Here is a 15,529-nt window from a genome sequence, read left to right as displayed (position 1 = left end):
TTTACCTCTTCCACCCATCACCTCCCAGATTCTCACTTCATTCCCCAGCCCCACCCACCTACCTTCCCCCTCACCTGGCTTCACCTATCTCCTTCCCTTTCTCACCTTCTTATTCTGCCTTCTCCCTCCTTCCTTCCCAGTTCTGAAGGGTTTCAGCTTGAAACGTTGCCTGTTCATTTATTTCCATAGATGCTGCCTGACCTGCTGAGTTCCTTCAGCATTTTGTCTGAGCTGCAGCTTAACTTAAACTGAATCAACAAGTCGAGAAATCTGTTTAATTTCCTCCCCAGATTCTAATGGATCTGGCATTTGCCGTGCAGCCCTTGTTCTTCCCATTCACTAAGAAATTGGCTGACCTGCATCCAGAAGCTATTTACTCAGCTATCTTTCAAATCTCTTAATACCTGCAAAGATCTATCAATCGCCAGTTTAAAATTAATAGTAAGCTAAGCATCAACAGCCATTTGCGGAGAGTTTGTAATTTCGACAGCAAACTTATTGAACAAAATTTCAGACAGGAGAATCGGATTTAGTTTCAAGTTCACATGGTTTAAGTTAACATTTATATTCCTTGCTGCAGGGCCAGGGTGAAACATAACTCAAATACTCCAACCGTTGGATCGTTGGCAGGAAAACATTTCTGGCAGCCAAAAAAGTGGATGCTGACTGTGTCTAAACTGAAACTAATTCATTCCTCATATCCCCGTAGATTAATACTATTAGGTATAATGTCCTGTTGATAGGGTCGACCTTAACAGTATTTATCAATGTTTCGACCAACACCATTGGTTACAAAATCTCTGTTGGTTCGGGGAATAGCTTTGAACGACTCAATAACAATACTAATTACTACACCACCTTCACTTCCCAAAGTCCTTCTGAGGAATGTCACACCTTCAACAAAACTTAATACTGAGCTAACTAAAAGATATTCTGCAGATGTTCGAACATTTAATGAAAAGAGAATGCTTGAAGGTATCTCTAACTTCTGTTTATTTTTTCCCTCCCCTTCTCTCTTCTTCCATTCCCCACTCTGACTCCTGCCTTATTTCCTTCTTCTCCTAACCTGCCTATTGACTCCCCTTGGTGCCTCTCCCTTCCCTTTCTCCCATAGTCAACTCTCCTCTCCTATCAGATTCCTTCTTCTTCAGCCCTTTAACTTTTCCACCTATCACCTCCCAGCTTCTCACTTCATTGTCCCTCACCCATCCACCTGGCTTCACCTATCACCTTCTAGTTTATAATCCGTCCCCTCCCCCCACCTTTTTATTCTGGCTTCTTCCCCTTTCCTTTCTAGTCTGTCTATTCCTCTCCATAGACACTGCCTGACAAGCTGAGCCCCTCCAGCAAGTTGTCTGTGATACTTTAAGGAATGTCTTGGGGAGGAAAGACAAGTAAGGGTTGGTGAGGTTTACGGAGCAACTTCCGGAGGTTCTGGCCTTGGCAGCTGAGGGCACGACCATCCATGGTGGTGTACTTAAATGTGGAGATTTTACGAGTATTAATCCAAGGAATGAAGAGATCTCAGCAAAATGAGGAAAATTATTTATTATTTATTTATTGAGACATAGTGTAGAGTAGGCCCTTCTGGCCCTTTCAGCCATGCCACCCAGTAACCCTCGATTTAACCCCAGCCTAATCACAGGAAAATTTACAATGACCAATTAATCTACCAACCGGTACACCTTTGGACTGTGGGAGGAAACCAGAGCACCCAGAGGAAACCAATATGATCACAGGGAGAACATACAAACTCCTTACAGACAAGGGAGGAAATTGAACCCAGGTCACCAGTACTGTAAAGTGCTGTGCTAACCACTATACTGCCGTGCTTTGATTACTCCAGGTAGTCTGGTTAGAGTAATTCAACCTTTCAACCTCCTTTGGACCCCCTCCAATGCCAGCACATCCTTTCTTCGATAAGGGGTCCAAAATGTTTACAATACTCCTAGTGTAGTCTGACCAATGCCTTATAAAGTCTTAGCATCACATCCTTACTCTTGCATTTTCCTTCCTTACTATCAACTCAGCCTGCAAGTTCACCTTTAAGGAATCCTGCACAAGGACTTGAAGTCCCTTTGCACCTCTAATTTTTGAATTTTCTCCCCATTTAGCAAAGTCTATGCCTTTATTCTTTCTACCAAAGTACATGACCATACACTTGCCTACATTATATTCCATCTGCCATTCTTTGGCCATTCTCTTAATGTATCCGCTGACTCTCCTTTGTCTATCCTGCCTGTTATTTCCTCAAAGAATTCCAACAGATTTGTCAGGCAAGATTTCCCCTTAAGCAAATTATGCTGACTTTACCATGCACCTCCAAGTAACCTGAATACTCATCCTTAATAAAGGACTCCAACATCATCCCAACTACTGAAGTCAGGATAACTGGCCTATAATTTCCTTTCTTCTGCCTCCCTCCCTTCTTAAAGAGTGAACTGATATTTGCAATTTTCTAGTCCTCCTTAACCACTGCAGAATCTAGTGATTCTTGAAAGATCATTACTAATGCCTGCACAATGTCTTCAGCCACCTCTTTCAGAACCCTGGAGTGTAATCCATCTGATCCATATGACTTATCTACCTTCAGCAGACTTTTCAGCCTTCCAAGGACCTTCTGCTTAGTAGTAATAGCTACATTCATTTCTGTCTTTTTTGACATTCTTGAATTTCTGGCATACTGCTAGTGTCTTCCACAGTGAAGACTGTTGCAAAATATTTCTTTGTCTCCCCATTACTACGTCTTCAATATCATTTTCCAGTAGTCCAACATATCTGGAAAAGAAACATTTGGTATCTTCTTTGATATCATTGGCTAGGTTATCTTCATATTTCATCGTTTTTCTCCTTATGATGCTTTTAGTTGCTTTCTGGTCCTAGACTCTTCCACTATAGGAAACATCCTCTCCACATCCACTCTGTCTAAGCCTTTCAATATTCGATGGGTTTCAATGAGATCACCCCTCATTCATCTAATCTCCAGTGAGTACAGGCCCAGAACCATCAAACATTCTTCATACATTAGCCCATTCATTCCCTGTGAAGAGGAAACTTCTTCAGGAGTTTTTCAAGGGTTTTGCAACATTTTTATAGCAGTTGGTGAAGACGGACACAGATGGACACAGGTACCATCTTAGACACACTTTCCATAGGTTTTTTACCCCTGTTTCCCATTCAGAGTATAAACACAAGAGATTCTGCAGAAGCTGGAAATCCAGGGCAATGCACACAAAGTGCTGGAGGAACTCAGCAAGTCAGGCAGCATCTATGGAAAGGAATAAGCAGTTGACATTTTGGACTGAGACCCTTCTTCAGGACTATACTCAATACCCTGACTGATGAAGGCCAGCCTGCCAAAATTCTTTGTTACCGTGCCTACCTGAGATGTCACTATAGAAGCCTAAAGGCAAAAATGGAAACAGGTTGGCTGTTACCTTGCTAAAATTGACATTCGCATTCACTGTGAGAGAGAGGCCGCTAAGGATGATTCTCAGAATTGAAAGACTAATGGTTTAGAGTTTTGCTTGGGTATAAATTGAAGCCAGAGGCTGGACTAACCACCTTGTGACTAATGGAAACTCAACTCCAGCCTGAGGGGTTCATTCTTTCCACAGGCAGCCCAGAATGGCCCCGGGGCACCAGCAGGGGAGATGGAACAAAGGCTTTACTTTGTTGATGAACAATGAGAGTGGTGGATGTGGGCAGGATCACCAATCAGATCCCACCCCCCCAACCCACCCACCGAATCGAGCCTCTCGCTCCAACATTACAGAGGCAGCCACGCTCATTCGTACTTAGCCTGGGGTAGAGTGGAGTGACAGCTTAGTACAGGCCCTTCAGCCCATCTAGTCTGTGCCCATCTACTATTCTGCCTAGTCCCATGGACTTGCACCTGGACCATAGCCCTCCTTACCCCTTCCATCCATTACGCATCCAAACTTCTCTTAAATATTGAAATCAAACTGAATCCACCGCTTCTGCTGGCATGAATATTGATTTCTTGAACTGGTAATGCCCCCCCCCCACCATTCCCCATCCACTTTTCCCTCTCCCCTTATCTCCTTGCCCGCCCATCACCTCCTTCTGGTGCTCCTCCCCCATTTTCTTTCTTCCATGGCCTTCTGTCCTCTCCTTTCAGATTCGTCCTTCTCCAGCCCTGTATCTCTTTCACCAATCAATTTCCCGGCTCCTTATCACATCCACTCCTCCCAGTTTAACCTGTCAGCTTGTCTTTCTCTCTTCCCTCCCCCCACCTTTTGAACCTATTCCTCAGCTTTGTTTCGCCAGTCCTGCCGAAAAGTCTCAGCCCGAAACGTCGACTGTACTCTTTTCCATAGATGCGGAGTTCCTTAAGCACCTTGTGTGTGGCACCCTCTCCACCCTCATAATGAAGTTTATTTTTCACCTGTAACCCATGACCTCTAGTTATAGTCTCACCCAATTGCAGTGGAAAAAGCCTGTTTAGATTTACCCTATCAATGCCCCTTATAATTTTGTATAGAAAGGTAATTGATTTATTTTATTTTGTGTAAAGATACAACAGGGTAACAGGACCTACTGGCCCATCAACCTTTGCTGCCCAATTAGACCCATGTGACTAATTAACTTTCTAACCCAGGTAAGAGTGACTTGAGTGGGGGAGGCGGCGGTAGGGAGATGTGTTACGGGGGTCCTGATCCTAATTCTGTTGCCCACCTCCAGCACGAGCAGGGCCTGGCTGTGTGCTGGCATCCCTCACGCAGCTGAAACCAGCTCTGGAAGGGGTAGCAGATTGCCGCCTCCCTGGGATCTCTGAATAATAGGGGGGAAGGGGATAGGGATCAGGCGCAGAGGAAAGGGGTGTGTTCTGGCTGGATCAGCCACGATCCTGATCTCTTGGAGGGGCCGAGTGGCCTACTCCAGCCCCTATGAGTTCCTGCGAGCTTTAAGTCTGCATAGGTGGGGGAGAGCAGTTGGAAACTCGGAATCCCTCTCTTAGACTGGCAGCTGAGAATAGATGGATAGATATACTGTATTTTATTAATCCCGAGGGAAATTGGGTTTCGTTACAGCCGCACCAACCAAGAATAGAGCATATATATAGCAATACAAAAACCGCAAACAATCAAACAACAAAATGCAAAGTATGCCAGATGGAAAATAAGTCCAGGACCAGTCTATTTGGCTCAGGGTGTCTGACCCTCCACGGGAGGAGCTGCACGTTCGATGGCCACAGGCAGGAATGACCTCCCGTGCCGCCCAGTGTTGTATCATGGTGGAATGTGGCCGAAGTCCAACAGTAAAAAGTTCAATATCCGGTCTACAAACACGGATTTGAAGCCGCATTCAGGGAAAGCATAGAAAAGGAAGTTGCTTGTGAGTGTGACCACACGAATCGTTGAAGGAACTCAGCACTTGAGTGAAAGTGAACTGTTGATGTTTGCTGCCTGACCAGCTGCCACTGTCTGAAAATCTTTCCCCTTAAACCCCTTTTACAGTTCCTTACTCTCTCTTTCAGCCTATGCTCTCCTGTTCTCATCAGTTGACCCTGCAGCCTTCTTCACCCCAGGGATAACAAGCCCAGCCTGTTCAAACCCCACGGCTAAATTCCTCCAATCCTCGCAACATCCTGGTGAATAATTCCCTCAACGTCCTCTATATCACAACCATATCCTTCCTAAGGTGTAGTGACCAGAACTCTAAGTGTGCCCCAAGTGGGCACGTTTGTTGTCTGACCTGCTGGGCTCCCCCGGCGTTTTGTGTGTGCCGCTCCCCAGCTGAAGCATCTGCAGTGTCCCGATTGAGAGCGTAATCTTCATTTGGTCAGGCACAGTATGAAGGCTTCACCATTCCGTGTGCTTTCGTCAGGTAACTATATGGTTCCTTCTAAGTGTGCTCCAAGCATGGTCTAACCAGTGACCTATGAAGTTGCAACATAACATCCCAACTTTTATATGGATGGGAGAGAGAAAACAGGCCTCAGGGAATTAAATGGTATGATGGGATTGTTGGAAATGCTCTGAAAGGCGGGCTAGACTGACTGGGAATTATCTCCTTCTAATGTCAGAAGAAAGTCTGATAACATATGTAAGAAGGGATCAAAAGTAGACCACAGTACAAAGCAAGGTCACCAATACCTCCCCGAGCATCTCCAGACCTTACCAATCGACACGCCGTTGGAGAAAATGGAAGTGTCCTGGTTCTTGGCCGGACTGTGACTTTCCAGCACGCTGTCGTCCAGGAGATGCCGCGGTCGTTCGGTCGGGAACGTTGCGCTTCTGCTTTCCACCACACTCAGCTGGCACATGACACTGCAGGAGAGAAAATACCTGATCAAAGGCACGTTAACTGATGGGCGTCCTTCAGTGACAAACAGCCGCATTCAGGGAACGCATGAGAGAGCCGAGCCCAAGTGAATACAAGGTTCAAACACTTGTCAGTCGAAAGGTCTTGAATCTCCTGATGGCCCAATAACACTGACCAGTGAGAGCCAGAGGTTTGGAACGGGGCTCATTTCGACTCAGCTAATACTCCAAGTTCAGTGGTTCCATTTAATATCAGAGGATGTATGCAGTAGACAACCTGAAATTCGTATTCTTCACAGACATTCATTAAACAGGAAAAACCCCAAATAATCAATGACAGAAACATCAGTATGCCAAAGCACCCCCTCCCATGCACAAGCGACAACAAGAGCATTGACTCTCCCCCCACTTGCACCAGCAAAAGCACCCACTCCCTCTCCCCACCATGCCAGCAATAGCAAAAGCCTCTAGACCTTGATCTAGAGTCCATCAAAAGCTACAGTCCACCTAACACTTGGTTATCTCAGACAGTGAGGTCTAATCAGAGTTTTACTGAGTTGCAACATTACCTCGCAACTCTAAAACCCAATCCTCCAACTAATGAAGGTCAACAGAGCTGATGCCTTCTTTAACCACCCTATCAACTTGCATGGCAACTCAGCCCAGGCCCAAGACCTGGTACTCCCTGGCAGAGGCGGTAGGCAAGTGACAGGTGACTGGAAGAGCTAACATTCGTCCTGAGCAAAGTGCTGGCCTTGCAAGTGACCCTAGCAGCATAACTCCACATCTGAAAATAATACGTACGACTGAGGAGAGTTACACGATTAGACAATGAACAGAAACAGGTCCTTCGGTCCAATTGACCAGAAACAGAATCATGTTTAATATCACTGACGTATACATGTAGAGAATCTGTTGTTTTACAACAATATTACTATATGTTATGATAAGCTATAGATATAAAAATAAATAAATAATGCAAAAAAACAGCACAGAATAGTGTTTATGGACTGTTGAGGAATCTGATGGCAGACGGGAAGAAGCCTCTTGATCCATGCCAGCCAAGAAGCCCACTGAAGCTGGACAGCCAGCATCTTTTACCCAGGATTTGCCTGTATCTGGCTGACATTCCTCTACACAAGGGGTTCCCAACCTTCTTCATGCCATGGAACCTTACCATTAACCGAGGGGTCCGTGAACCACAGTTTCAGAACCCCTCCTGTAAGCCTTCCTTATCCATGTACCCATCGTTGTGATTTTTAAATGGTGTTAAATGTCCTAAATATTGTTAGTGGTTTCCAAGGACGGCATTGTGCTGAAGCCATTGAGCTTAAACCCCACTTCCCAGGTAGAATCCCAATGGACTCGGAGGTGTACTCTAAACCCTACACAATATCTTGCATCAAAGGCACTTGAACTCCCAGTTCTGCACAGAACACTATCGCTACGTGATTTTCTTCTACTGACTGGGCAGAAATTGACAGCTACACTTCCTACTCTATAGCACTGTACACTCTACTCAAGGTCAGTGGATGAAATATCCAAAATTAAAAAGACAACAGATAAATTGGCTTTTCAAACTTGAGGGCAGTGTATAAGGTTAATGGCAGGGTCCTTAGCAGTGTGGACAAATACTGGGATCCAGAGGTCCACATTCATAGATCCCTCAAATTTGCCATGCAGGGTACTGCTGAAGGTGCATGGTTTCTTGGCCTTCATTAGTTGGCAGATTGCGTTTAATCTTGCAGAAGGATATGGAAGCTTTAGAGAGGTTGCAGAGGGGATTTACCAGGGTGCTGCCAGAATTGGATAGTGTGCCTTTTGAGAAAGGTTGACTGAGTTAGGGCTTTTCTCTTCGTTATGAAGGAGGATGAGAGGTGACTTGACAGAGGTGTACAAGCTGATAAAAGGCATTGATAGAATGGACAGCCAGCACTTTTTACCCAGGACAGCCATAGCTAATAAGAGAAAGCATAATTTTAAAGTGATTGGTGGAATATATGGAGTAGATGTCAGAAGTCAGTTTTATACAAAGAGAGATATAGGTGCATGGAACGCACTACCGGTGTGGTGGTAGAGGCAGATATATTAAGAGACTCTTGGATAGGCAAATGGATGATAGAAAAATGGAGGGCTATTTGGGAGGGAAGGGTTAGATTGATCTTGAAGTAGTTTAAAGAGTTGTCACAACCTCGTGGGCTGAAGGGCCTGTACTGTTTACTGTTCTATGTTCTAAATGCAAGCTCTCATTTTCTATTTGTGAAGCCCCTTAGTGAAAGCTTTTACACTGGGAATGATTTTTAAGACCAGAAGCTGTTGTCTATAGACTCATACCTTTATAAAGTAGGTAAGGACATTACATTGCAAATGTACAAGACCTTGGTGAGACAACACTTAGAGTATTGTGTACAGCTTTAGTAGTGCTGTTGTAGAAAGACATAATTAAACTGGACAGAGTGCAGAGAAGATACATGAGATGCTGACAGGAATCAGAAGCCTGAGATATAGCGAGAGTTGGATAGAATAGGTAGAAGAATGAGGGGTGTATGAGACCGCGAGGAACATAAATAGGTTGACGCACATTGCCTTTTTGCCAGGGAAGGTCGACGCGGTGGCGTAGCGGTTAGCACAACGCTATTACAGCTCCCCGTGTCGGAGTTTGGAGTTCAATCCTGGCACCGTGTGTAAGGAGTTTGTACGTTCTCTCCATCACCACGTGGGTTTCCTCTCACAGTCTAAGGATGTGGCGGTTGGTAGGATAATTGGTCATTGTAAACTGTCCTGTGATTAGGCTAGGATTAAATAGGTGGGTTGCTGGGTGGTGTGGCTCGTTGGGCCGGAAGGGCCGATACTAAAGTAAATAAATAGATGGCACAGGTTTAAACTGAGCGGTAAGAGACTCAAAGAGGACCTTAGGAGCGAGTCCTTCATCCAGAGGGTAGTGCATTCATGGAATGAGCTGCCAGAGGAAGTGGTTAAAGCAGGTACAATAACAACTTTTAAAAGATGTTTGGACAGGTACAGGGGACAGGAGGGATTTAGAGGGATATGGGCCAAGTGTTTGCAAACAGGACTAGATTGGCTGACATAGAGGACTTGGGCCGAAGGGCCAGGTTCCATGCTATAAGTGTTCGGAGACGACTGAATGGGGTGGGGAAATAGCAGAGAACCCAGGGAAGGGAAACTGAATGTAAAAACTACTGGAAGAAAGGGAATCCTTTTTTAACAACCTGTGTTAGTTCAAGAATCTGGCCCCCCAACCCCAACACATCCTTAAATATCTGCTAAGCAAGGATTTCGCCAGCAGTCTTGACAACCATCTCCCTGACAGCAGAACTCTGCTGGGTAAATGCAGATGTTAGTGATTAAATGAGAAAAATTATACATTCAAGGGGACTTGATTTAGTTTGTGTACTGTTACAGCCTCTCCTAATACAGACATTAATCACCTTCCCTAGGGCTTGGTGTGACCGAGCGGCAAGCCATGACAGGGCCAGTACTATGGCGAGAATTGGCAGGGTTTTCAAAATGACATTACAAATTTGTGATTAATTGTTTCAGTATAATGGTGGCATTAGGGCCCAGACTTAACCTCGTCCTTCCTACTTCACTGACCAACATCGCGACGCTTCCTGGAGACGTGGAGACACACAGTCACACAGAGGTAGGTACCTGCTCGGGAACGACACTGCCAGCTGCCCTCAAGCCAGCGCTTCCCTCAGGAATGCGGTTAGTTCTTGTGTGTCATCCAAGAGCCTGTGGGCGGGACGCCCGAGATCTACCTCAGTATTGGCTCAGATCGTGTCTCCGAACAGCTGAGTCCAATTATTACATCATCATAACTTAATGAGATTATCAGGGGCAGAGATAAAGTAGACAGCCAGCACCGTTTTCCCAGGGTTGAAACGTCTAATACTAGTGAGCACGCATTTAAGGTGGGGAGGGGGAAAGGGGGATGTGTGGGGCAAATTTTTTTCTACTCAGGGAGCAGTGGGTGCTGGAATGCACTGTCAGTGGGGGTGATGAACTCAAATGCAAAGGAGGAATTCAAGAGGCTCTTTGATGTGTAGGGAATGGAGAGATGAAGACTTGTGTAAAATCGAGGATGTATAGTCCAAAGAGACCATATTAGGTTGGAGGAGCAACACCTTATATTCTGTCTGGGTAGCCTCCAACCGGATGGTATGAACATCGATTTCGCGAACTTCAGACAATTATGCCCCCCCCTTTAGCATTCCCCATTCCTGTTTCCCCCCTCACCTTATCTCTTTAACCCCCCCCTCTGGTGATCCTCCCCCTTCCGTCTCTTCCATGACCACTCTTATCAGATTCCCCCTTCCCCAGCCCTTTACCTTTTTCACCAATTGACTTCCCAGCTCTTTACTTCACTCCCTTCCCCCTCCCAGTTTCATCTATCACCACCTTCCTTGTACTTCTTCCTCCCCTCCCCCCACCTTCTTACTCTGACTTCTCCACCTTCCCTCTAGTCCTGATGGAGGGTCTCTGCTGAAACATCGACTGTTTACTCTCTTCGATACATGCTGCCTGACCTGCTGAGTTCCTCTAGCATTTTGTGTGTGTGTGTGTTGCTTGGATTTCCAGCATCCACAGACTTTCTTGTGTTTGTGAAATGATGTAAATGACAGAACTTTCTCTAAACCCTCCCTTTCCATGTACCAGTCCAAACACCTTTAAACGATGTACCTATCTCTGCCGCTAGCATGTCCTATGGAAGCTTGTTCCATATAGCACACTTTGAGTGAAAAAGTTGCCTCTCAGGTCCCTTCTAAATCTTCCCCCACCCCTTACTTTATTCCTGCGTCCTCTACTTTTGGACACCTTCACCCTAGGAAAAGACTATCTCCAGACTGTATTTTTGGTATACTATTTTTATGAGTAATGTTTATTTTTGAAATTTAAAAAAATCTTGATTTACTCAGAAACTGACACAATTAGAGTCACAAAAAGATTGCTCTGGGATATCAAATTTATAATGCACCTGTCCTTAACCTATGCATATTGGGGTTTAAAACATAAGAGAGGGGAAGGGGGAACTAGAGAGTGTGATATAAGGAAAAGAAAGATAAGGATGGTGACAGGAATGAAGGAGAGAAAGATGGGAAAGAAATGTGCAGGAAGAAGCAATCTACAGAGGAGAGAGGAGTGTAGGAAGTGGGAAAGAGGGTGAGGGAGAGAGGGAGAAAAAGGCAGAGAAACGTAGAGATTGAGAAAGGGAGAGCAAGGAGGCTAAAGGTAGAGATTGAGAAAGAGTGAGAAGAGAGAGAGAAAGCCAGTGGAAGAGAAAGGTAGAAATTGTGAGAGAGAGAGGGAGAGGAGAAATGGAGGGAGGGAAAGAGAGAGAAGAAGGAAAATAAGGGGTAAGTGAGAATTTATGAGAGAGAGAGAGGGAGAGAAAGCAAAACTCTGAGGCAATGAAAGTTAAAAAGAAAGAACAAGCTGAGAGAGACAGGGAGGCTGAAGGAAGAAAGAGAATAGAAAATGAGAGAAAGAGACTGAAAGATACTCACTCCTCTTCCGTATGGTTACTTTAAGTCACACAATGCGTAGTGTGTTGCTAGCTCCAGATGCCAAATGGGTGTGAGTACTTATTCTAGGTTCAAATCAGTCTATTCAGCTGGCACCCATGGATTCCAAAAGGGTGAGTATAACTGGCAGCCCGTGCTTAGTGAACCATTTCGTGTTTCCTCCAACTGGGGGAAATACCAGATAACCTTCAAATTAGATTGATCTTAGAGTAGGTTTAAAGGTCAGCACAATATTGTGGGCTGAAGGGCCTGTACTGGGTTGTAGTGTGCTATGTCTATGTTGTCCCAGAATGGTCACGTTGTGGACTAAACAAGGAGTGCAGACTGTCAAGCAATAAGAGCAACCACAGCTCAATCAACTCCTAATGTAACAAAGTCTCAAAAGGGATCTCCCAAAGTTTATTTTGAGATTTTCAACCAATCAGCTTTGCAATGCTGCCTCGTCCAAAGTGCAGTGAAGATTGATCCTGGGGTGATGGCCAGAGACTTTCAGAGTTGGACTAATACAAGAAACCAGGTGATCTATAGTTGATGCCAGAATACATCTCCCTTTCTTATTTAGCCAAAGACTTAAATCACATCAAATCAATTGGGCTACACCCTTGCAAAATACCAGACAGGTCTTTCAGATGAGCTGGTAAGTGTTTATTATTCTGCAGAGACATTTAAAAGCCGCAGTGTGACTGTTTATGACAATGGGCTAATTTCCAAGGTTTTGTTCTGACATTAACTGCTGAGTGACTTGGTCAACTATCGAAGTTCAAACTGCAGCCTCAAGCAATCTGGTTGGCCCATAAACTGGTGAGAAGTAATTGGGTGCAGATGTCAACCAGAACTTCCAGTGTCAGTGTAGCTCAGAGGGGAGAACTCTCACCTCTTGAGTCCAAACGTTGTAAATTCAGTAGACTTGGGACAAGAAACTGGGCTAATGTTCCTGTGCAGCACTGAAGGGTTGCTGGACTGTTGCAGGCACCGTCTTTCAGATTAACTGGAATTGGCATTGGTTTGTTATTGTCACGTCCACTATGATACAGTGTAAAATTTGTCTTGGACACTGTTCATACAAATCAGATCATTACGCAGTGCACTGAGACAGAACAAGGTCAAACAACAGCAAGGCAGAATGAAGTGTAACAGCTACAGAGAAAGGGCAGTGCAGGTGGATCATAACAAGGTAGATTGTGAGTTCAGGAGTCCAATTATAACATCAGGGAACCATTCAACAGCCTTATGACGGCAGGGTAGAAGCTGTCGTTGACCGCGGTGGTACGTTTTCAGGCTTGTATAACTTCTGCCTGAATGGAGAGGGAGTGGGTGGGGCTTTTAGATTATGCTGGCTGCTTTACTGAAGTACCAAGAAGAGTAGACAAGAGTCTCTGGAGGGGAGCCTGGTTTCCGTGAGGTGCTGAGCTGTCCGCAGTTTCTTGTGGTCACGCGCAGAACAGTTGCTATACAAGCCATAATGCATCCAGATAGGATGCTTTCTATGGTGCACAGATAACACTTAGTATGGTCTGACGGAGACGACAAATTCCCTTAGCCTTCTGAGGAGGTAGAGGCATTGGTGAGCTTTCTTGGCTATAATGTCTACATGTCTGGACATGAACAGACTATTGGTGAGTTTACCAGTCAAGTCCTCCCTCAGCGAAGCCCCTCTAGGTCACGGGGAGACAACTGCCACTTACGTTTTAGGAGGAAAGCACGTATTGACAGCTAGCCCAGTGGGGTACGTCAGCTTTCCCAACATCTGTCAGTCTCACACCTTCATGCAGCATTCACTCAACAGCTGCAGCAGATGTGGGTTGGAATAAGCCTTCTCTGGTATAACAAAGGCTTCAACATTTCCAAGAACTCCTGAGCAAAAATCTTGGATTCTTGGACTGGAGATAAAAGCTGTTAGAGTCATCCCTCCTCTTGTCTTAAACCTATCCTTTGGACACCCCCGTTAAAGAGGGAGGTTTCTCAGAACCTACTTTATCGAAGCCTGCTGTCATTTTAGAACAATGAACAGGTCAGCACAGTATACACCCTTCAGCCCACTATGTTGTGCTGATCAATAAAAACCTGCTCCATCATCAATTTAACATTTCCCTCTACACAGTCCATAACTTCCATTTTTTTTTTGCATTCAGTACAGGCCATTCAACCCATAATGATGTGCTGACCTTTTAACCTGCTCTAAGATTAATCTAACAGTTCCCTCCATTGCTCACCATCTTTCTTTTATTCATGTTCTGATCTAAGAGTCTCTTGAATGCCCATAATGGATCTGCCTTTGCCACCACCCCCCGCAGTGCATTCCAGCCACCCGCCACTCTCTGTGTGGAAAATAAATCTACTTTGGACATCCCCCCCCCCCCGCCAAACTTTCTTCCACTCACCTTAACTAATTTCCTGATGTCCTGATTTTGTAAGCTCTGATAGGTCCCCTTTAGCCTTCTGCTCTTATTATTAAACTTACATTTTTATAATTAATGCAAAGAAAGGGACCATTAGGACAACACACATCAAAGTTGCTGGTGAACGCAGCAGGCCAAGCAGCATCTATAGGAAGAGGCGCAGTCGACGTTTCAGGCCGAGACCCCTGAAACGTCGACTGCGCCTCTTCCTATAGATGCTGCTTGGCCTGCTGCGTTCACCAGCAACTTTGATGTGTGTTGCTTGAATTTCCAGCATCTGCAGAATTCCTGTTGTGACCATTAGGACTGTCACAGAGGGTGCTGAGCAAGCCTCTTGATGTCTATGGATCAGGAGGTGTGACCAGTGGTTTAATGCTGCTCGGACATAAACCAGGGCCTGATCAACCCTGGATGAGAGTGTTTGACGTTTAAAGAGCCGAAACACCTGACGACCCCAGGTTACATCACTGATGATGTGTCCCAACGCATCCTAGATGTATCTCAGCATCAATGGTTAATGGTTAGTGACCCAAGTTGGTGACTGGGGATGGAGGTACTTTACTGATATCGTCACATCACTAACAGTGTTGATTTAACCCTTGGTGTCAGAGTATGCCTGCAAGTAAATTAATCTCAGGGTTGTATATGGTGACATATATGTACTTCGATCATAAATTTACTTCTCACCTCCTGACCGCCTCAACCTACACTGGTTTACTGTCCCCTCTGCCAACGACCTTCCCCCAGGGCTGATAGAAGCTCAGTGTTGACTATTTTCCCCTCCACAGTGGCTGTTTGACTGCTGAGTACTTTCACATTTGCTGTATACTGGGGTGATGAAGATTTTTGAGAGCTTATGCTCAAATTGGTGATGATCTATAAATTTCTCTCCAATACCACAGGAATTTTGAGCAGAGATGATCATTGATTAATAAATTAGTAACAATAATTATGGACATTTTTAAGGAAAAAGGTTGACTCCTTTGGCAAAGGCAATGTTAGCATTCATTTCAAGAATACGAAAGAAGGATGTAATATTGAGGCTTCAGAAGGCACTGGTGTAGCCTTACTTGGAGTATTGAGAGCAGTTTTGGGCCCCTTATCTAAAAAAGGATGGGCTGATATTGGAGAGGGTTCAAAGAAGGTTCACGAAAATGATTCAGGGATTGAAAAGCTTGTCATATGAAAAGCATTTGAAGGCCCTGGGCCTGTATTCATTAGAATTCAGTAGAATGAGGGATGATCTCAATGAAACCTATCAAATGGTGAAAGGCCTTGATAGAGTGGATGTGGAGAA

The 15,529-nt window shown here is 45.0% G+C and overlaps 1 protein-coding gene across 4 annotated transcripts in view; it reads right to left on the bottom strand.

The window, feature by feature from the left end:
• Positions 1-15,529, bottom strand: part of LOC134359788 (ras-specific guanine nucleotide-releasing factor RalGPS1-like) — a 756,496-nt gene that overhangs the window by 61,014 nt on the left and 679,953 nt on the right. For all 4 annotated transcript variants that reach the window (XM_063073428.1, XM_063073429.1, XM_063073430.1 and 1 more), the window contains one exon: positions 6,145-6,293. In XM_063073428.1, coding sequence (XP_062929498.1) covers positions 6,145-6,293 — 149 coding nt within the window. The remainder of the gene's footprint in view (positions 1-6,144; positions 6,294-15,529) is intronic.

This window comes from Mobula hypostoma, chromosome 21 (genome assembly GCF_963921235.1).
Source record: "Mobula hypostoma chromosome 21, sMobHyp1.1, whole genome shotgun sequence".
In the NCBI taxonomy this organism is placed as follows: domain Eukaryota; kingdom Metazoa; phylum Chordata; class Chondrichthyes; order Myliobatiformes; family Myliobatidae; genus Mobula; species Mobula hypostoma.
The sequence above is the reverse complement of the archived record's forward strand: the minus strand, read 5'-3'. Positions and strand labels throughout refer to the sequence as shown.